This window comes from Mercenaria mercenaria, chromosome 14, assembly GCF_021730395.1.
Source record: "Mercenaria mercenaria strain notata chromosome 14, MADL_Memer_1, whole genome shotgun sequence".
In the NCBI taxonomy this organism is placed as follows: Eukaryota; Metazoa; Mollusca; class Bivalvia; order Venerida; family Veneridae; genus Mercenaria; species Mercenaria mercenaria.
In genome coordinates this window covers 38,287,217-38,311,228 of record NC_069374.1, presented here as the reverse complement: position 1 = coordinate 38,311,228, position 24,012 = coordinate 38,287,217, and the positions used below count along the sequence as shown (strand labels likewise).

Below are 24,012 nucleotides of genomic sequence, written 5' to 3'. Positions count from 1 at the left end.
AAGTGTTTAGATGGTCTGGGATTTAGAATGTATACAGGTCTAAGTGTTTAGGTGGTCTGGGATTTAGAATATATACAGGTCTAAGTGTTTAGATGGTCTGGGATTTAGAATGTATACAGGTCTAAGTGTTTAGGTGGTCTGGGATTTAGAATGTATACAGGTCTAAGTGTTTAGATGGTCTGGGATTTAGAATGTATACAGGTCTAAGTGTTTAGATGGTCTGGGATTTAGAATGTATACAGGTCTAGGTGTTTAGATGGTCTGGGATTTAGAATGTATACAGGTCTAAGTGTTTAGGTGGTCTTGGATTTAGAATGTATACAGGTCTAAGTGTTTAGGTGGTCTGGGATTTAGAATGTATACAGGTCTAGGTGTTTAGATGGTCTGGGATTTAGAATGTATACAGGTCTAGGTGTTTAGATGGTCTGGGATTTAGAATGTATACAGGTCTAGGTGTTTAGATGGTCTGGGATTTAGAATGTATACAGGTCTAGGTGTTTAGGTGGTCTTGGATTTAGAATGTATACAGGTCTAGGTGTTTAGGTGGTCTTGGATTTAGAATGTATACAGGTCTAGGTGTTTAGATGGTCTGGGATTTAGAATGTATACAGGTCTAGGTGTTTAGATGGTCTGGGATTTAGAATGTATACAGGTCTAGGTGTTTAGGTGGTCTTGGATTTAGAATGTATACAGGTCTAAGTGTTTAGATGGTCTTGGATTTAGAATGTATACAGGTCTAGGTGTTTAGGTGGTGTGGGATTTAGAATGTATACAGGTCTAGGTGTTTAGATGGTCTTGGATTTAGAATGTATACAGGTCTAGGTGTTAGAATGGTCTGGATTTGAATGTATACAGGTCTAGTGTTTGATGGCTGGATTTAGAATGTATACAGGTCTAGGTGTTTAGGTGGTCTTGGATTTAGAATGTATACAGGTCTAGGTGTTTAGATGGTCTTGGATTTAGAATGTATACAGGTCTAGGTGTTTAGGTGGTGTGGGATTTAGAATGTATACAGGTCTAGGTGTTTAGGTGGTGTGGGATTTAGAATGTATACAGGTCTATGCAGAATTCGAATGTTTCGGATTCAGTTGAGCTGTGTTATTGACTTATTTGTGTATGTTGTCGACACTAAATATGACTGCATTTCGTTGGTCTTTTTTTCTCAATAAAATTATAGAAAACAGTTACAATTTTCATCAGTTAGATAATGTTGACACTTTTAAGACCAGATAACTGTAATTTAATTTGATAAACATCACAGAAATTTCACATTCAAAAGCTTCCGGTTTTTAAACCCTCAGGGTGTTGGCTGATTGGTCAATATTTCGCGCCTTTCGTTCAGATTGGTTATCAGCATTATCAAAAAACAATAGTGGCCACAAACCATGACGAGAGACAATTAATCAGAGTTGACATGTTCGCCATTAATTAGCGATTCATCGCATTACCAGTATTTAAATGTGTGCTGATGGAGAGTTAACACAAATGAAAATATGTGGACTTTTAGTGTTTTTATATGCGTTATTATCGCTTTTAAAGGAATATATGGACAGTTCTCGTTTGGTAAGTGTATGTTTAAGATAAACAATATGTTGCTTGTTAGAATTACGCACACAAACGTAAAAATTGAGACGCAAGGTAAATAAGAAATTGTGAAGAACATGAAGTTATTACCTGTTGTTGCTTTTTGTTTACAAAAAAAATTACCAACAAACTAGCAAAACAATTTCAAGAAGGAAACACTACATTAGTTTACAAAAGTAATAACGACCAAAGGTCCCATTCCAGGGGAAACATTTAATGAAACCAAAACATGTGCTAACAAGGGAAGCATATTGTATACTTTTTCATCATACCTGAGTGGTTTCTTTTTTTATTATATTCGTGGAAATTGAACTTTTTGTCCATTGATCTTCAGAAATCTGAAAAACGTGCCGCTTTTAAATTCTAGGTCAACATAGTTGGCTTAGTCAACAAATGAAGTCTGCATTTACGCCTCCGCACCTCTCTTGTCAAAATGTACAGGATAAAGAGGTGCAGGTCAAAATGCACCCAAATCAAAATATACCCATATGGTGAAGTCAAAATAAAAATAACAGTGTATAGACTTAAATAAAAAAATCAATTCAAATGATGAATATTATTTCAAGTTTCAATTTAATGAACTTTGATCACTTCCATGATTTAAAGCATCAAAATGTAATCTTTTAACAAACTATAGAAGTATCCAATATCTTCAGTATTTTTTCGCAGCTTAAACAAGGCAACATATCATGAAAAACCTTAGATTATGTAACTGAGAACAGAAAATTAATTGTTTAGAATTACATTACTTTACCTCAAACATGTCAAAGCCAGTAATTTTCAAAATAAATAAATAAATAAATGTTTAATTTCTTGTTGGTACATTTTTATTTTTACATTTTGGGTACATTTTGACTTTTACATTTTGCGTACATTTTGACTTTTACGTTTTGGGTACATTTTGACTTTTACGTTTTGGGTACGTTTGACTATGATCCTGATAAAAAATGTTTCTCTGTCCATGTTTTTCAATGCAGTTGTCACATAAACAGGTCATATATAAGGTCAGAACTGCTAGAGGTTAAATATTTTGTGTCAATTTCTTTATCATGAAATGATGACGGTCATTTTGTTTTGACCCCGAGGCGGTATCAATTTGTCGTATCATAAATATTTGAGAGTCATTCTATAGTATAGAAAAATTAACACTTCTTTGCCACTTCTCTTGCTGCACAAAGTCATTGTTAACACCGCATTGCACCCCTTTGTAAACGTACATTGTATGTTGATGTGTTGCCCGGTAACCGGGCCTCTAGACCTGGTTATTTGCAAAGAGGAATGCTAAATTTAGTCAACGCAATTTATGTTAAAAAAAGGAAGTGTCTAGGGGTACGGATCTGTACCTCTAGAATCTGATTCTAGAGGTACGGATCCATACCTCTAGACAAGCGTGTTTTCTAGGGGTACGGACCTCCGATTTTCTAGAGATTAAGGGTCATTTACATTTCAAATTTTGTTGAAAATGAAATAACAAATAACAATTCATCAGAATTCACCTTAAACTTGGATCTAAATGGTTTACAGATTACAACGTTCACCCGATTTGTTACATTTTCTTTTGAAACGTAAATAACCGAGGAACACCGAATAAATCATAAGGATTTGATCTGGCAGAAAAAAAGATATAAAGATTAAACAAACAAAAAATGTTAAATATCTTGGGGGAAAAACTATTTTTAATGATAATTAACCCTTAGGGTATTTATGTTTTCCACACATTTGGTAGCCGTTACGAGATACAAGGGACGTTTTCAGAAACAGTTTCTTTTACTTAATGTCGGTTAATTGATTATTAAACAATCAGTTCCATGCCGATTACATTATATCTTGTTAAATAACAAAATAGATAGGTGCATATTATTTTGCTTAATTTATTTTTTTTCTGCTGAATTTCAAATAGAATTAGAATAGGTTACAGGCACTCACTATCTGTTATCAACAGTTTATTTTACAACAAACTTATCGGCAGGGAACAGTGTATTCATTTAGAGTTCCTCGGTTATTTAGGTTTTGAAAGAGAAGGTAAACAATCGGGTGAACGCTGGTATCTGTAAACCATTTATTAAGTGAACACTAGTTAAGTCTTATTTTTTGTTTCATTTTCAACAAAAATTAAGATATATATAACTCTACTTATCTAGAAAAAAGGAGGTCCGTACCCCTAGAAAACCCCTAACAGGCTTGTCTAGAGGTACTGATCCGTACCTCTAGAATCTGATTCTAGAGGTACGGATCCGTACCCCTAGACACTTCCTAAAAAACTCGGGCTAAATCTATATATGTCACTTTTAGTTCGAGGTAGATAAATCCTCGTACTGAATTTAGTGTACTAGTAGTGTGTGGTTAAATGCTAACACAGTGGCTCTACTATGATTTATGTAGGGATAATACACGTTTTTTGCGTGTATTAACGTCTGCAGAAGCCCACGGGATTGTTTGTGACCAAGGCCGAAGGTCAAGGTAACAAACATATCTCAAGGGCTTCTACAGACGTTTATACACAAAACAAACGTGTATTGTCGCCCTTCTTGCATAAAAACATTACACGACGACTAAATTATTGTTTTTATCTGTGATGACTTTACGATTCCGGTACATTATTTAATTACCATTCTGTTGTTCTTGGAAACGGTAAACATGTTTTAAATATCCATAACCAGACAGTATTAAAAGCACGTACTGAAGCTATTACAAACATAACATTACCAATAATGTTTCACAGTTTCAAGAATAATAACTTTACATTCGAACACATTTCGAGTACGGATGAGTACGAACATAGTGACAAACTGTCAAACATTTTATATAAATTCTTCGAGAAATTAGATAAAAAACATACATCATTAAAATGTTTCCTGAAAACAAACAATCGCACAAGTCACACGCGATTCTTAATTGACACCGACTTCTGAAAGAGGAGTAAACAAGCAAAGAAGCAAACCTGTACGAACATATAGGGGGCAGTGCATTTGACGTTGGTGACTGATACAGCAAAACATTCTATGGATTAGATTGTATCTTTTATTCTACACGAACATGACGAAGAGGTTATTATGAAATGCGCAGAAATACATAATTGTATGTCCCTGGGAAAGCAGGAACAACACGTGGATTTTCAGGCTGATCCAGTGAAAAAAAGTAGTTTTTATGCAAGAATGTGAGAAATGACCTAAAATAAAATTACATGTTTCAAAAACAATGAATCACAGCGTGTATTTTTGTTTCTTTGCCTGAGGCAAGGAAAAGAAACACAACACACGTGAACTACTTAATAGATAGGCGAAGTTTACGTGCCTTACAAGAAGTGTTCCGTTAAGGAGATGTCACGGCTGAGATAGTTTAGCATTATTACAATACACAGTCGGTATTGAAATTGTGTTTCCAATACTTGTGCTCATTAGATAAATCCACAATATCTATGTGAAAATAAGGGATGTGTTTTGTATGATTGTAACACTGTGAGTTGCTCTAATTACTGACAAATGACTGAAACAATAGGAATTCGTACGAGAGATGGATAGACAAAACGACTGTGAGGTAACAATATATTCTTTTATTGTTTTAATGTACGAGTTGTAAGCTACAATAAAGAATACCCATTTTATGAAAATCAAACTTGAAGTTAGAATTAACAGAAAAAAATTAATTAGGTCATGAGTCATCATATACCTGTCAAAATTTGTCATTAGTTTTCATGAGCTGTCAAAATTACTTTTATCTCTCTATTCTGCAAATGCATTGTTTTTGAAAGTATCTTCGACGGATATTGTAGTGTGTAACTTACTTTACATTCCACATTAATATTTGTGGTTGAAATAGCTTTGTTGAGCTCACCGACGTCACATATGAATGTCTATTGTTTTAGTTTACTGTCTGTTATAAAGGTATCAAATCTCAATATTAAGAATTGTTCCTTTCTGGTAGACAATGGAAACTATTTGGTTGAATCATAATATAACAGTTTTTGGAAAGCACTGAATATTCTTTGTTTTTTTTTGTTATTCACCGGAAATTCAAAAAGTGATATCACCTTAAACATATACTTATTAATATGTATGAAGATATAGAGCGAGATTTAGACAGATCAACTTCCATTCTATCGACGTTATTGCACATATTTGACTATAATTTATTGTTCTAATTACTTAAGAGGATATTGTAAAATGTTTTGCATGATAAGGTCTGTCAACAATCTAATGTTAAGGTTAATGCGATCTAAACATGTTCTCATCTTTCATTCTGTGAGAAATTGCGATCGTAGCAGCTAACTATTTTTATTAAAGGTCTTTAAAAGACCTAATACTCATAAAGGAGATTTTTTAAGATTTGATAAATATACTATGCTAATTTTCTCGTTCAGCAGAAAAATATAATACAATACCTTAGCGCTTGCAAGGTAGTTTCTACATATAAAAAATCTCTAATTGTTCCAGAAGTCAGCTTCAGTATACACTATTTCGGCAGTGATAAAACGTCCGGATATATGAATAAAGCAGCCGAAACTATCAACATATGTCAATAAATTCTATGTTATACAAGTGTATTCAGCTGCTTTTGTGCTTTAAAATATGTGCATATGAATTTGCATTCCCATTAAGTGTATTTTTTTAAGGAAATTTCATTAAAGGTAGCAGGGTACACTCCGAATTTTGGCCCCCGTCAATATTTTTTATAATTAGAACTTCGTGATTTTGGATGTCTGTAAATTAAGGTGAGAGATAATGATTGTTAATTCTTTAGAAATTTATACAGCCGACACATGTAAAATTCTGATGTCAGTTGTAAAACTAACTGCTGGTAGCTTTGTATGAATCAGTGAGGCACCTTTTCGCGAAAAATTCAAATCACGGAAGGGTTTTGTGCTTGTTGATTGATAGTCAGGAAAATATTCGCTATTTTGTGGGAAAACGAGCTGGATGGGCCCCCATTCCGTTTATATCCCGAAGTTCAGTAAGGACTATTAAATTGAGAAATGCAATAAAATTGGGCATTGTTCTTGCAGCGGGATCATTGCAGGCTGTTCAAAAAGTGCAAAATTGATGATTTTGGCATGTTATTTTTCATGGATGGTGTAACACTCTCGTTTTGATAAGTTAACATTCTTTATTCTTGTATGAGAATCCTGATCTTGTCATTAATTAAAAGCATAGAACATGCATGCAATTTATAAAATGGCCACTCTGATTCAGCTTATAAGGGAAGTGCAATATTGCGACTCGCGACATGTAAGACTGTCCGTGCTCTAAGTGTACCCTGCTACCTAAAGACGGTAATTATAAGAATACATAAAAATATAAAAGTTTGTCTGTACGTGTGAAAAGGGACAGTATATACGTGTGAAAAGGAACAGTAAATGTGTGTGTGTGTGTGTGCGTGTGTGTGTGTGTGTGTGTGTGTGTGTATACAAGTTACAATGGGTAGTGTAGTTCGGGCCATTATAAAGCGAATTGAAACCAACTTTAATGAATTAGTGGGTTTGTTCTAGTATATGGATGCTAGTCTGTACTGCTAGGCCCTGTGCTGTAATCGGTCTTGTGTATTCTGGCGGTTATTTGTTATTCAACCTTCGATACAATATATTATTATGTCTCATGTAAATGATCTTGAATGCAAATTCCACATAGGTTAAACTCTATTATCATATCATAGTCTTTATTAATTTCATATCATGCCCAGAATATATATTTTTGGTTTACTAGTACAGAATCCAGGTAACTGTCAACCTTTACATAATAAAAATACTGTGGAAATATGGTGTTAAACCTAAAAAAAACAAGGAAACTTTAATACCTCATGCACAGAAGCAACAATTCGGTTTTCTGCGCATGTTCTATCATTTTTCATATCTCTTGCACCTTCCGCATTGAGGGTGCAACGATCAACGTTGACAAATTTTCATGTAAACCTTAAAGCTTTCGTCAAATGGCAGACAACGACCAGTAAAAGTATCTCTCTCTAGTCTTGAACGGACTTCATATATATGTCTATATGTAATATTCTACATTTTAATGATCATTCGTATAAACTTATTTAACATATCATGTTTATTATTCCATTAAATGTTTATAACCATGTGTTCGGTAGATAGGAATAAGTATTGCATTTCTTCGAAGTTGATATAAAAATGTTGCCCTCTTGAAATATGTAAATAATATAAATTAGCCTCGGCTGACGAGAATTTATAGCTAGAGTTCACGACTAGAATTCACACTGCTGGTTTGTGTGACATGAAAACAGAAAATTGAACATTTATGCAAATGTTGAACCAGTTCCATTATGTAGTGCAATGTGGACGTATATGCAACTCCCTCTCGTTTTCTATATTATATCTTTACTTGCTTCTGTAATTAAGAGTCATCTGTACAAAACAGAAAAACAAAACAAAACAAACAAAAAACATATGCAATAAATACGATAGAAAATACAAAATACAAATTCTACACAAATTGTTAAAGACAATATAATAAATGCAAGGTAACAATGAACTTGAAATAAACAAATAAGATATCAATTTTATGGTATATGATTTTTTATGCCTACATGATGTATATATATTTTCAGGTTGTCCGTTAGGATGGGAAATATATAACAACAGATGTTATAAATTTGAAAAAGATAATAAACTTATTTTTGAAGAAGCAGACTCTGCCTGCTGGGTAAGCTATTTGTTTTGTAAGATTGTTATCATGTAACTGGTCGTTCTTCCTATATGTAACAATAAAATTACCTTATTATAACCTGACAGCTGACTTGAAATTTTTGCTACCTTGGAAACTAATGTCTTCATGATACCATAATTGTGAGCGACTTATTAAATATTCTTTAGACAGCAAATTAATGTGCAATTAAACAGAAATCGAGACGAGGTTACAGGTGTGTATTTATACTTAACTATATTTAATCTAACAGACTGTTTCCTGGTCTGGCGCTCCCGGTCATAATCTTTAACGAATGCGTGGATTTGCGATGTAGATATGAATGTATAAAATTTGATATAAATAGTCGCAATTTAAACAATAATTATGCCATAAATATGTTAAGCACCATATTTAAGAAATGACACGTGCATTATGCGTTATTTGTTGTGATATTGTACTGCAGGTAGAGGGAGCCACACTTCTACAAGTAGATGATTTCTCAGAACACAAGTTTGTTTCAGACTGGCTTATGAAGCATGATCTACATGAGTAAGTTTTGTTTTCAGTCAAAACCACAGCAAAGGTGATAGTAAGTACTTGAATTAACTATACTGATGGCTCATTTAGCTGATGTCTTCGATAAGTCCATAAATAGTATAAATATCTACAAATTTCAAATAAGAACAACGTACGACATAAGAAAGTAAAATACAAATGTAAGACAAAAATACAAATCATAGAGCATAAATATATGTAGATACATATACACATAACAAATGTGCAACAGTGACGGTCTTGTAGAATTTTCGCTGTTCATACACAGCCAGTAAATATAGCCTGGAACAATTAAAGCCGGAATGTTGACATACAAAATTATTGTCACCATGGTCACTGTAATCCAAATCATTATGTTCAAAGAAACAAAAAGGCATGAAGCTGATCTGGCGGTGTCGTTGGCAAAGATAAGTAAAACTCGTACGTACAAACAAATGTCCGGATTTTGATGACTGTTTGCATCATAAAATACTAATATAGAGTCAATTTGCGTTTCAGCGGTTCAGTATGGTACACAAGCGGGGCGTACTATGACACATATGTCACTTGGGGCGGAGACTCGCACCTAGACACAACTGGAGCTAACCTCTGGGCTGATGGAAAACCACCGGAAATGGATATTTCCATAAAATTCAATACAATAGCTTATGTCAGAGGAGGTAAAGACGAATTCTTCGTTATCGGCGTTTTATGTTTTGTTGTCATTTTACAGTATATATGTATATGAAAAGTATTTGTTGGAATGAATACCTAAACCTTGAATAGAGTACACGCTTTTTCAAGGTAGATAATAGCTGTACTATTAATTGCTTCAATTTCTTATTTTAAGACGTGTCTGAATGCATTTAATATACTGATACTCCCCGAAACTAGCAATACAGTTTACTGAATTAAAATGGTATGCTTTATACTAATGGAAGTGCACATCTTTTTAAAATTTTGTCCACAGGGCCTCGTATGGATGGATACGGCTGGGAAATTGTTTCTCCAAGTATAAATTCAGCATACATTTGTGAAATGTCCAAAATAGAAGCACAAGGCAGAAGAATAGAAGACAGGGATTTTTGTAAATGCTTTACTTTCTTACTTTTTAAAAATCCTTTGATAAATATACGAGAGATTACAGCTAAAACTCCAAGTACATGAATGTATTTAAGTTTGTCAAAATAATAATTATTAAATTATCATAGATTATTGAAAACAAATCTAAATACGTTTGATGACATCAGTTTAACGAACTCTCTCTTTTTCTATTTGTACATCCTTTATCAAACCTGTGTACAATGTGTAGGATTATCTTTGAAATTTTGATATTACAAATTCATTTCTTAAGATTTTCTTTATCAGGTTTTAAACAATATTGTAACACAAGTAGTAGCACAGAATAACCGGTGATAGTAACAAAAAAATACCAGCAGCTGATAATTGTTTTGATTTTCAAAATTTCCTTACTCTAGCATATGGTCAGGGGAACATTAACGAAAAATACATCGAGCGAGGCCCGGTCATGACAGAACAGCCCGTAAATGTAGCTGTTTTCGGGGCGCCACCAAGTGCCTTCATTGAATGCAAAGCAAAGGGAAATCCGAACCCAATTTATTCCTGGACAAGAGATCAAAACGAGGCAGTCAACTCAAAACTGAACAACAGGTTAATAAATATGCTTCAAAATCTTTACAGAAAATATTACTTTTACGAATTACTGTTATATGTAATTTGCAATTTTTTGATAAAAGCGCGATTTATTTTTGCTGGTGGACTACCTAAATCTTGAGAACACAGTCGTCATATTTTGTAAGATAAGTTGCATGTACAAATGTATACTTTTTTCTGTTTAGATACACACTAAGCGCTGGAAGATTTACCATACAGGACCCGGTAGAGCAGGAAGATGCCGGCGAGTACCAGTGCATAGCAGAAAATAAGTTAGGAAAGATTCTCAGTAATCCGGCAAAGATTGTATTCGGATGTGAGTTGATATGTTGACAATATCCCTTACCACCCGAACAGGCCTGTGCTATTTGTTGTTACCGAAAATCAGATCTTTAGATGTTTAGAGTTTTCTTTTAAATACGGAAGACTTATAAGTTTTAGGTGGGATGTTTTTGAGCCTCTCAGTCGCCTCACCAGAACGCTTGTCGGCACATTAAGGACTGTTTACACAAAATAGGAGTTATTGAATTCTAAGTAGTCCAAATTGTAGTTCCATCTTTTTGATGAAATATGGCATATTGCGTCCTATAAAGATGTAGCAATTAAATGTTTGGTTTCGTTTTATAGTTTATTGTATTGAGAAAAAGATCTTCATAGGTGTCGTTTGCATTGTGAACATCCATGTTTTTGTTTTGTTCCCTGAGAAAATGTCTGAAAAAAGAACAAGACTGTAATGAGTAAAAGCAGAAACAAAGGAGTTTGAATATTTTAGGGTAGCATGCCTCAGTGATAATATATGACCAAATACAAAAATGTAATTTTGTATAATTATAGCTAGTGACATTCAAATTATAACAAGTTTACCTTTTTGCTCAGACCAACAAGAAAATTTCGGGTTCGTATGACTATTTAAATATTGATTGTTTTGAATTATAGATTTACAAGGATTTTCACCGGTAAAACCAGAGAATGTTCAGGCGAACAAGTTTGAGGGTTCTAGAATCAGTTGTTTGGCGCCAGCAGCCTACCCAGGTATAAAATAGCAGCTGTTTTTTTAAACACCGGAATCATTTGACTAAAGTATTGGAGTTCACCAAGAATATATATTACCCTTCTGTAATAACAAATACGTAACAAACCTGATAAAAGAAATGCGTTGAACATTAAAGAACTTTTAGGAATATGGAATATGATAGGTATTGTATTAGCTTATTTTAAAAGTTTTAAGATAGAATTACATACAATACTCACAGATTCAAGTATACGATACAACAAATAATATGTAAAACGTCACCCTTTTATATAAAACAGTTATAGTTATGTGTTGTTTTTTTTTGCGTAAAAAGTGGTGAAATCACTCATCAGCTCATCTGTTATACTTTTCCCTCATTTTGCAGCTGCCGCATTTAGTTGGTTCTACCGGAGTATAGCTGAACCAATATTTGAGGAGAATGAAAACATGTTTGTATCAAGTAGCGGCTATTTGTATTTTTCGGAAGTTCAGCCGACTGACGGTAGGAAGTACTTCTGCTCCGTGACCCTGATTGCCACATCAGAGTTCGAGACTGCAATCAACCAGCCCCCAAGTCGAATTAGTCTAGGTGTAGATCTCATTGTTACAGGAACAGGTGAGAAACTTTATCACAGCATGGCAGTGTAAAGTACGTTCTATAAGTAAGGTTTGTAACATTCAAACTGCAACTGATATTGCTTTCTGTTGAAAACTTACCTAAGTACCTCAGTTTTATAATGATTTAATTTTCGTGTATACTCCATTTTTATGCTGAAAGGCAATATTTAATCCGAAAAATTTGGTCTCGGCTGGAAAGGCTGGAAAAGTGAAGCCATTGAAGGATATTTTAGTTACATGTATATTAAATATAACATGCTTAAATTCGAAAAGTTGGATATGCTTTAGTTTTGCAATTGATATGTGGTTGTTGTCTTTAAAAACTTAACATTAGATACCATCTTAATCATTATGGCTCCGTGAACATTATTGTTACACCAAGGTAGGAAATTTGAATTAAATATATGTGAAACTGAATAAATTTCGACATCATAGTCATGGAAATGGGCATTGACTTTTATTACACTTTTGGCATTTTGTTAAACACGGCGTTTTTATACTGAAACACACCTTGACCATATGATATTATAATCAAACCCAATATCAAGTTAAGTTTAGAGTTTAAAAGTTTTAAATGAAATAGTGAAATTTAAAGACAATTTTATCGGGAGAACAGCTGAAATTGATTGTAGATTGAAGTTACGAATATTAACGTTATATTACAGAGCACGGATATTTCAAACCATTTATCTACACGCACACTTTTCCGTCACCTGCACTGAGAGGATCCAATATTCGACTGGAATGCGTGGCATACGGATCGTAAGTCATTTACTTTCCTAATAAGATGTTCTTTTTCAGTATTAAGCTTGGTCATTTACAAAAATATTACATTAGCATTTTCTCAGATTGATTCTTTTTGAAGCAAAATAATTCACGTATATATTTATAAAGCATCTTTATATCTTTACCACTAACTATGATATTAGGTGTGCACCTCGCCCTATTGATCTTAAACTCATAACGTTTTGCTTGTTTTCAGACTCCCCTTAAAGTATAGCTGGCGTCGTGAAGACGGTAGGGATTTCGAACCAGGAACCGTCATGGATGATCTAAACAGGGTGCTTACTATCAAGTCAGCTGAACTCGAGGCCGAGGGGAATTATATATGCACAGTTAATGGCCGTGCAGGAGTAGAGTCTAAAATAATAAGCCTGACTATAGAAAGTAAGACATGTTCTATTATTCCAAACCTTCGGTAATACTTAAACATTTAGACGGTATATTTATAGGTTATTAGCTTTGTATCGGGAAATATGCACGAGTTCTTCAGTGGAAATATTGCGCGACTTTAGGAGCGCAATATTCTTCCGCTGAAGAACTCGTGCATATTTCCCGATACAAAGCTAATAACCTTTTTATTACATACGCATCTACACGAATAAATATTAAGTAAATATCATATGTATGTTCAATAGCCTGAATAGGATTGGCAAATAACCTAACGGGGAATAGAAACGAGTATGTAATAATGTTACTTATATCTAAATAGCACAGAGAGATGGATAGTATATCCGTTTTAAAAGAATTTGTGTAACATTTTTAGTGTTATTTCCGCAATGTCTTAGTAATGGATAGCTGAGTCTTATCTTTAAGCTATGTCACCGTCCAGTGTTACGAATGTGCATGTGTATTAGAAAGTAACTAACAAATTAACTTATCAGTAATAATCCTAAAACATAACATGGAACATATATTAACCAAATTATTTGTATATTCCATTACATTTCAGCAAAGCCATATTTCCCCTTTGACATCGGAAACCGCTTGGCTGACCCAGGGCAAGAACTCAAATGGCGATGCAAAGCTGTCGCTCGTCCTAAGGCAACATATACATGGTACAAGAATGGGGAACTTATACAGAATATACCGGGTGTGATTGAAGTTCATAAAAACAACTTGATTATTTACAGTGTTGACTCTGATAGAGATGAGGGCATGTATCAATGCGGAGCCACCAATGTTCACGGCACTACTTTCAGTTATGGACAGTTGAAAGTGTTATGTACGTACTTCAGTCTTGTTATTTGATATATAATTGCTAAGCTTACCGAAAGTAATTTCTTCATTTTTTCCTCTTTTTCTTGAAACTTGTACTAATGCTCAGAGGAAACGCTAAACAAAATGATTTCCTGCTCAAATTTCTGCATTGATCGCTAAAATATATGGAACTTTTCTGAAATATACTGTGCTAACGTGGAACTTTCAGCAAACCGTAACATATTTTCATTCCCTATGGGGTCGAAACATGTGACCTGGACTGGTTATAAGATTTGTTTATTTCTTAACCGATTTTTTTTTTCAATTTTCTGCCCATTTATTGCAGCATTTAAACCGACATTTGAGAGGCATCCACTGCCGGCTGAGGTTCAGATCCCACATGGTGGCAACTTCACTTTACCATGCATGGTGGAGGCGGCGCCCATCCCTGACGTAAGTTATCATATAAATATTGCATCTTCGAGGTAATGAGTTTTCCAGCTGCTACGTTAAGCGTCGTCAGTTTGGGTATTGCTTTGTAAATGGCAATTCGTTTATCACTCGTTTATCACTTCGTAAGTGGCAACGCAGGCTTCATAACTCAGATCCGATTCTCCGGCGTAATCTTTGTTACATCATTTCCTTAAAAAATGTCTACAGACAGCGAGAGTGAACTCTTTCAGTATACAGTAATTATATGACTGCAGTTGATAAAATTTGTTTATATTATTTTTCTTAATTGGAAGGTTGTGTGGATGAAGAATGGTGGAGGATTACCGCTGACGCCTGGTGAAGTTAGTGGTCATATTGGAATGACGTTAGATAACAGCATCGTATTTAACATTATAGAGTTTTCAGATCAAGGATTATATACATGTAAAGCATCAAATATCAATGGAGAGGCAACTAATTCCACCTCAGTTAAAGTTATCCGTAAGTGTTCTAAGAATATGGATTTTACAGCACAGTTTTACAATGTAGAAATATATACTTCACTTTAGACTCACTTAATATAAAACTTGTCTCTGTTAGTAATAAAACGCCTCTTATAATATTGCAACAGCCCAATCAACAATGACCTATCGTCAGGTATAATAACATATGTATATGCGTTTCAGGTGGCATATCTATAGCAACGGCTCCTTTGGATACCAGGGTGAAGGTCAATAAGACAGCGTTTATGTTTTGTCAAGCGTCTTACGATAGTTTGCACTTTGACCTTACATACCAGTGGATGAAGAATGGTCACGTGATAAATTTCACACTCGATACCCATTATATTCAGGTAAGTAAAAAGCAGTGTCTGATTTGGTACTTCGAAATTTAAATTTTGATCGCAGAGTACCTCAGATATACTGGAAACCCAAAGAGTGTTTTCCGCCTGTAGCAAATGTATACCTGCACGTATGTCAAAGTAAAACCACAGGCACGAGCGCCAGACCTGGGATGAAAAAATATGACTAGATAGATAAAGTCGTTGTTTTCATCCTAAATCAATCCAAAGTGAAAAATATGTGGTGAAACATTAGGCCCTTTCAAATTATATATATATACGATATAATATTATATACCATATAAGTCAAGATGATGTTATCGGTGATTAAAAATTCTTGAAAATATGGGGATTTGTAACATTTTTTTCTGTGAAAACATTTTAATTGGGGTTGGGTACAAATCTGTAAGTTCTGCATGATTAATGTGATTAATTCTATCATTGTGCGACCGGTTTGTGATTTTAGAGTAAGAAAGACGGCTTAGATGGTTTATACATCAGCAATGCCCAGTTCAAACATACAGGAAGGTATACTTGCGAGGCGCGTACAACACTACATGTGGATAGAAGAAGTGCTGACCTATTTGTCGAAGGTAAACTCATGATTTCATGTTGATCTCTGATTTATGAATATTTAAAACAAAATAAGTAATATCCTACTATCTATTTAGTTTTCAGATTATTCTCTTACATTTCTCGATATTGTTGTGATGCTTTTGTTTTTTATTCGGACTTAACGACCCGATTGACTTGCAATTTAACGGCCTAAATTCACTTCAAGTAAGTTCGAATAATGAGAATATAATTATACAAAACATGAAACAAAACCTGACCAGCATGTGTACCACATTTCTGACCTTTTTGTAAAGTAAAATCTCAAACTTGTATGGAGATTCTAAGATTTTGTATAAAACTGCTTGTTACAGGTCCACCGGGAGCCCCGGCTGGTGCATATGTAGAATCTACTTCCGTAACTGCAAATTCTGTGCGTCTCAGCTGGACAGTTTCACCGTTTATGGGCCATGGAAATCCAGTAAGCAGGTACCATGTGGAGGCCGAGATGTCTTTATACCCTGACCAATGGGAAACAATAGCTACTGGTGAGAACTCGTATTTCGCAACTTAAGATGCCTTTAAAGAGGATTTAAAGCAGAGAAATTTATTTGTAAAGAACGCTGTCCTATATAACTTTCTATGACAATTTGTTGAAATTGAATTAACGTTGTTTCAGTTTTTTTTATTAAAAAAAAACAACAAAAACATTTGTAATTTAAAAAGCACTATTTGTAGCGAGTGCACTATCAGATATAAAAATTTATGATGTGTGGAGACGGGTTTAAATTTCGAGTTTCAAGCTAAAATGACATTGTACTAGACTAAGTGTATAGTGATATTAAACAGAACATTTTTGTTACTGTTTGATTCACTATATATAACAATGGTTTTACTTCATTTCTCTTAAAATATATAATATTGATATGTTACATCAGTAAGTTTTTAACTTCTTTTAAATATAATTTTAACAGTTTTTTTCCATCATAATTTTCAGCCAGTTTGGGTAATAACATTTCAGAAGAAAATGTCAAATTTGACTCTAACTTGTAGAGTACAAATGAACGTGCCTTGGCGGTCACATTAGGCCACTTGCCCTAAGAAGCCAATCAGTCAACTTCCTACCTTATCTTTTGTTCTTTCTTCCATCGCATGCCATAAGAAGTCTGATTTTGTATCTCCCTTGGTCGGCAGCTTAATACATGGTTGAGAAGAAATCAAAGTTTTATACACAAAAAATGTAAACGATTTCTACTACCACTCACGTAGACATTTAGAATGATGTATGTCTCATATATTGATATAAAGAGTATGGTAATGTTTACAGATATACCGGAATATATAGCAATGAATGAAGCCATAGACTTTGGATTGCGGGAAGATCAGAGAAGTGCCGTCATAAAAAACTTACTACCAGATATATCATACAGTTTTAGAGTACGAGCAATTAATGATTTTGGAATCGGACATGAGGCGAGTGATGGATCAGGTATGTTAAATGTCCATATACTACAAATGTATTTATTTTATTCTTTTATCACTGCAAAGAGAAAAAACTTCTCTGTCTGTTAAAATATTGATAAAAAAATATAAATGTTATACAAACGTACGATATGTTTTGTATTTCCAAAGAGTAACTTCTTATGTGGTCATTGTGTACTATATTCTTGCCTCTTCAACCATAATATATAACAGATTAATCAGATCGACATAACTTAAGCTGCAAAAGTCATTTGTTAGGGTTATAATTATACCGCAAGTTACATGTAAAACGTCATTAAATAGTATAAATAATTAATCCTTGAAACATTTATTTCAGTATCTATAAAGACCCCAGCAACAGCCCCTGTAACAGTGCCAAGGAACATCCGGGGGCTTGAAGAGGGTAAAGTCGGTACATTGAATATTGTCTGGGATGTAAGTCATTTCACCTCAACCACTTTTAAAAATACAAATTTTATTTTGTCTGTTATCAAATTTGCAGATTAAGTAAAATAAATTACAGCAAGCATCATCGGCAGTAATATTTATGTTGTATTTCATAGCTGATATCATTTACATTAACAATGTTATATAATTAAATTCTGTTTATAGTGTATAATGAATATTGATAAACAAATAGTTGATTTTAAAGTCAAAAATAATTTCTTAATATGGTAAATGAATTTTGCAAAAGTATATTTTTCGTATTTCGCTGTAGCCACTCGATATATCAGAATACAGTGGACCAGAAGTTGGCTATAATATCTATTTTAAAAAGAAGGATGACCCTAAAGACTTTTTACATGTAAGTTTCTCTTTGTTGTTTCTAAAAATACAGTTTAATGATTGAATTGATCAAACATTCTATATAAGTTCCCACAAGGAAGTTTGCCGCTTTCTATACCAAATCCAGAATTGCTTTAATTATCAAAATATCGCTAAATGATAGAAACACTTACATATCTATACTTGTTATTTTTACTGTTCGTTAGCCAAAGACATGTAATTGTCGATATTGCCAATGAAAGTTGTTGTTGTTGTTGTTGTTGTTAAAACAGTGTTTGCCGAGACTCAGTTCTCGCACCGCCAAACTACTTCATCATAAAATTACAACGGACAGTCCATCGGTATTAGTTTAACTTAAAGCAGTGATATTATGTATAAAATCTATTTTTTTGATTGTTTGCAGGCAAAAGTTGAAGGAGCTAACGAAACTATGTATACACACCTTGTTGGTTTAGATAACTATTACCTCGAGTACTCTGTGAAAGTAGGGGCTTTCAACAAACATGGCAGCGGCCCTAACTCGACACTGCACGACATAATGTCCGCGGAAGGAAGTTAGTAACTTACTTTTTATATGTAATTATTACATGACACCTTATATAAATTGCTGGTCTGTAGTTTGGGCTATTGACCGGTCTATAGTTCAAAAGTAAATTTGCTGGGCTTAGGTGAAAAATGTTTATAAACAAAAACTTCATTCCTGATGTAAAGATTTATAATACTTTAATAGCGAGCAGTATTTTCTTTAGTCTGTATACATGTATACTTTAGTTATCATAAAGCATCAACTATATATAACATAAATTGTTAAAGAAGTTTTAAATAGCGTTGAAAGTGATAAATTCTGTCTCGATAATATATATGGTGACCTAATTCTGTGTTGGTTTCCGTTGATTCTTGAATAAATTGATATCTTGATTTTCCGTTATGTTAAATATACATTAAAGGTCCAATACTAAGGAAAGTGAACATTTTAATTTCTTTTAAAAAGCACAGAAACTATTTCATTTTATTGGAAAATGAAAGTTGGTATGTAGAAATTCGAAATAAATCGCAGTATACATGGTATATGTACAATTATTTTTCTATGAAGAATGAAGAAAGTTAAAAAGACCTGGGGGGTCATTTTGTCGATTCATTGAAATTTCAACTATGTTGACAACATAATACACATACATTTCTTTGAGTTCCAAAGACCTTCTGTAAATTTTGACCTGCCAATCTTCATTATTTAGTGTCTTGCAGAAGTCTATGCACTGGCTATGAAAAAAATTGCCAACTCACTTTCCCTTAGTAAAGGACCTTTAAGTGCATGTGTATTGTTTGTTTATTCCTATGATCTGTTTTGTATTGTTCTAGTGCCTGTAGCTACAGTGTTGATGGGCGATTGTGATAATTACAATGGTACTGCATTTTCCATGTCCTGGACTCCAATAGAAGATACACGGGAGGTTATTAAAGGCAGACTGAAAGGATACAGGGTAACATTTACTTGTCTCTGTATATCGTCGCTCATGTCAGTGATAACAAGTGTTATTACATGACTGTATTCTATTGTTTCTTTGATTGGCTGAAAACGGTTCGAAAAGCAATGAGTACATATCATATCAACTTGTCTTGGGTTATAAATAGTACGATATAAAAATAGATCGAAGTAGGTGCTTGGAAAGCCAATATCAACCTAATTTGGTCTAAAAATAGGCGGCAATCTTTCCAATTTCATTCGTCCAATATAATGAGAATACAATTGTAATAACAAGACTGACTATACATCTATTCATGTAATAAAACAATTATTGACTTTTTCATAGGTTGATATCAAGATTTATCAACCCTCAAAAACCCTCGGCTCGGTGAATATAACCTTTTTTGGGTTGATAAATCCTGATATCAACCTATGAAAAAGTCGATAATTGTATATTGATGATCAGTTCAAGGTCTTTTTATTTGGAACAAAATGATCTGGAGATTTTGTTCTATACCCATACTGCATGTGGGAACTAATCATTCCCACACGTGTTATTTGTGGTAGAGAAACCCTGTAGCTAAAACACGGATTGAAAATCATCAAACCCGAACAAACAAAGACCCGTTAATATTTAAAGGTTGAAATAACTGTGTAATATGCACTTAAAAACGGGCTTTTGTGTAAATATATACAAATTCATAGATTTTTCATACTCACAAACAGCTCGTAACATAACTGTTCTAAACAAAACCGTCTTTCTATATATAGAACACACATGTCATTTTATAGCATCTACAGGCTAAATAATTAAAAGTTACATTATTCAAATATGTCAAAATGAATTTTAGTAAATATTGCTTTAATGTTTTTGCACTAGGTACGTTACTGGCATCTAGATTTCCCAGAATATGTTACATGGCGCGATCTGTACGGTCAACACGATTCAACCATCATCATTGGTCTAGAGGATAACACTAACTACTGGGCCTCGGTACAGGTTATGAATTATGCTGGTGTTGGGCCTATTGGTGAAATACGATTGGCTGAAACATTCCATTTACGTAAGTACATATGATTATTCAGTTTTGTTTTTGAAATCATTCAATCGGTTTTGCTGCTTGAAAAACACCTTCACATTTCTTCACTTACTTCTAACTCGTACGGCAGCATCATCACTCACACATTTTAAGGGAGTTATATAATTGCATGTATTAAAAAAATGCTAAGAATTTCTTTTATTTAAAGAATGTAATCTTTTTTATCCTCCCACATGAATTATTTTTCAAATACATTTTAACTTTCAGCTCCCCAACAATACCCAAGACACATTGAGGTTTGGCCACATAGTCGGCATTCTGTGAGAGTGAAATGGCAGGGTATAAGCACGACTAGGTGGGACGAAGAAACTCTTCAGGGATATATTGTGAGTATTTAACAAACCTTTTTACCAATTTTTAATATTAATCAATGTAGTAATTATTTATTTCGTGACTTAATGCTGACTACATTTCGAAAACAAGTCTCTTACGTTGAATAAACTATTTTACCACACACTTTTGAGAAATTATATCTTCTTATCTCATTCACACTATTGTTGTTGATTTTAAAGCTTATTTCCCTTGAAATGAACAGTTGTTGTTTTGTAGATACGTATATGGAAAGTTCAAGAGGATATCCGAACAGCGCGAGACATTGTACTAGACAAGGATCCCGAGGCCATTGTGGATAACTTACAAGTGAAAACAGTGTACGTTATGCGAGTGTTGGGCTACAGTATAGGAGGGGACGGAGCCCTCAGTCCACATACTTACTTTACAGTTGAAGGTAGGAACAATGACTGAATACCTTAAATTATCTTATTGTTTACTGTAAGTTACAACACGATTAATGAGTAGAAACATGCTTAATCGTGATTTTTCAGTTTTAAACTGACACCGTTGTCACAGATAGATAGTGTTTAACTGAACTTTGAAATATATCAAATTATAGTTTATGTGGCCCCTGTAATACAGTTTCAACGTAATGTTTTAGAACAAAGTTCTAGTATAGACCATGAACAATTCATACATCGAATGAAAATTATACATACATTTGAGAACTACATTTTTAAGGTAAACACGATCATGTGTGATGAAAGTTTAAGATTTACACTGAATGAAAAAGGTCTGTTTGTTTTAATTTATTGTTCCTTCTCTTGAGAAGGAACATTATAGTTCGGTAAGTCACACTTGACTGAGCTACTGATAACGAAAGATGTTGTCATTACAAGCTGGCCAATCAAACTCCGTGACCTTAGAAATAACCTCTGACGTTAAACTATTCTTTCATAATTGAGGCGACTCTCTGACTGAACGCGTTCATGGATTACATATTACTAAACCCGAGGATGGTTGACTGATTCTTTTATTTCCTCCATTCTTGAAGAACATAATATATGTACAAACAGATAGACATATATCAGCAAATTTACATGTAAACAACTAAATATTATCGTTATCTTCAAATGCATGGTTAATATGTGAAAACAAACCCCATTGCGACCCTCTAATTATGCACAACAAATTCACGCATCGAATCGTACTGGATTGACCGGGCCAGTGTCTTATTGCCGTATTTACTCAACTGAAAGTGGTAACAGATTTAATTTGTTGTTGGATTTAACAATTTATGTTAAACGATAACTAGCGTAAATACTTACTTGACATTTCTGGCAGCATAAAACAGACAACCAAAATTTTACAAGGTGATCATTATATATTTATATAGATGTGCCCTAGAAGGAACTTTTGCTATGCTTTAACTTGTCTACCTTTATATTCATCTCGTATTCTGTGTTTCAGGTGGAAATGTGCCATTTGATCCAACTACGACGCAGTTCTGTTTCAATCATGAAATGTGCGGCGCAGTATCACTGAAGTTGTCTGTATTCCTCATTTCATTACTACAAATTCTATACATTATTTTGTGATAAAGTACATATCTGACATCACTGTTAATTGAACCAGTAGACTTGCCATATGGATAAAAACAGTTTCCGGCTGAATCAGCTTTCGTTAAACCATGCAGATTTGTACATTGTGAATTATACACTTTTAATATACATAGATTTATAAACGTCCCTTTGTGAAGCAGTTACCATCAAATATTGCTGTCCAAGTAGGTTATTTCATGGTGTTATTAAGGCATAAAACTTCATACATCGTGCACAATCAAAAATAAATGTTGTGTCGTAATTTCGGGTACTCTCGTAATGTGGTAAGATAATATCAGTACATGCTTATTTGCATTTAGATTCTAGAGTTTGTGGATAGAAAACATTTCATCGTAGTTGTGTATATATTTAAATCGGGAATGTGGCAGCGTTGAAATAAACATTTTGTAAATAGATCTATGTAACAATGTACAGTTTTCGCAAAATATGCAGTTTAACACGTGTATGTACATGTATATAATAAATTGTATAATTCATGCAAACAGATATCCATTCCTTTTTGTAAATGGTATGTTTTATTTTGTAATAACTTTTATATTTTATGAAATGATTAAATCGTTAAATTTTTCTTTTTTGTGATATTTTTAAGAACTCCCTTACGTTATTAGTACATGCATTCAAATGGTAATCAAATCTGTTAATCAAAATGGCGCTTTATGATAATATTATGGTTAACTCTTTCGTGGACTATTTTCATCCACCAAATTCGCATTTCTTTATACATGCAGCATGATAATGATGGCTATAAAGCAGTTAAGCTGAATTCTTAGGTTACTAAATCAATAACAGTTATAACTTAGTCGCCACTGTACGATGCATGTTTGCACTAAGTGTTAAGATTTTATCTGTCTAGACAGATATTTGAAGAAAGGAGCACAACTGTATCTGTACTAAATACAAATGAGTAATGTCTATTATGTCCCTTGAAGGAATGTTGCATATCAATCTAGTCGTCATCTCGGACGTTATTTTTGAATACAACCGTGTGAATAGGCAAAAAAGCACGTAGATCTATCTGTTTCACTTGGATATATTTTTCGCCCTTTCAAAATTGCGTACCTATGTGTTATAAAAAATTCAAAAGGCACGTTATTGTAGTCGTGCATAATGTTTTATAGTATCAAATATTATTGATAAACGAATGAATAGAGACCGCACGGACATAAACTTAATTTATTACTAATTGTTAAGATCTTTGCTCCAAAGGACAGAATAGTCACCTAAAATGTTGCAGTTTTTCAGTTCCGACGTTTTGGAAATGCAAAAGTGTAATGATGCCTTCGATCTCTCCTTGTGACATATATTTTTTCGCTAAATTACTACTTCTGGCCCCACTATTATTTTATGAAACATTAAATTTTTGTTTCATTTAAAACGGATATAGATACATTATTTTCATGATACATCTTTACGGAAGCC

General features: G+C 33.6%; 1 protein-coding gene across 1 annotated transcript; it reads left to right on the top strand.

Moving 5' to 3' along the window:
- Positions 1-1,408: 1,408 nt before the first annotated feature.
- Positions 1,409-23,161, top strand: LOC123527319 (contactin-like). The gene is made up of 26 exons (XM_045306702.2): positions 1,409-1,563; positions 8,146-8,240; positions 8,686-8,771; positions 9,276-9,436; positions 9,727-9,843; positions 10,235-10,427; positions 10,616-10,746; positions 11,367-11,462; positions 11,828-12,058; positions 12,726-12,822; positions 13,043-13,227; positions 13,793-14,065; positions 14,387-14,493; positions 14,787-14,973; positions 15,159-15,325; positions 15,780-15,906; positions 16,240-16,413; positions 17,193-17,354; positions 17,685-17,782; positions 18,066-18,152; positions 18,537-18,687; positions 19,493-19,614; positions 20,479-20,662; positions 20,906-21,024; positions 21,248-21,425; positions 22,442-23,161. The coding sequence occupies exons 1-26, from the start codon at positions 1,494-1,496 to the stop codon at positions 22,567-22,569; spliced, it is 3,726 nt and encodes a 1,241-aa protein (XP_045162637.2). The 5' UTR covers positions 1,409-1,493; the 3' UTR covers positions 22,570-23,161.
- Positions 23,162-24,012: the final 851 nt, after the last annotated feature.

Bases quoted from the DNA above. Each gene is read 5' to 3' on its own strand.
- LOC123527319 (XM_045306702.2), top strand. From the start codon at position 1,494: ATGTGGACTTTTAGTGTTTTTATATGCGTTATTATCGCTTTTAAAGGA. The intron at 8,241-8,685 runs GTAAGCTATTTG...ATTGTACTGCAG, and splicing joins AAGCAGACTCTGCCTGCTGG to GTAGAGGGAGCCACACTTCT. The intron at 19,615-20,478 runs GTAACATTTACT...TTTTTGCACTAG, and splicing joins GCAGACTGAAAGGATACAGG to GTACGTTACTGGCATCTAGA.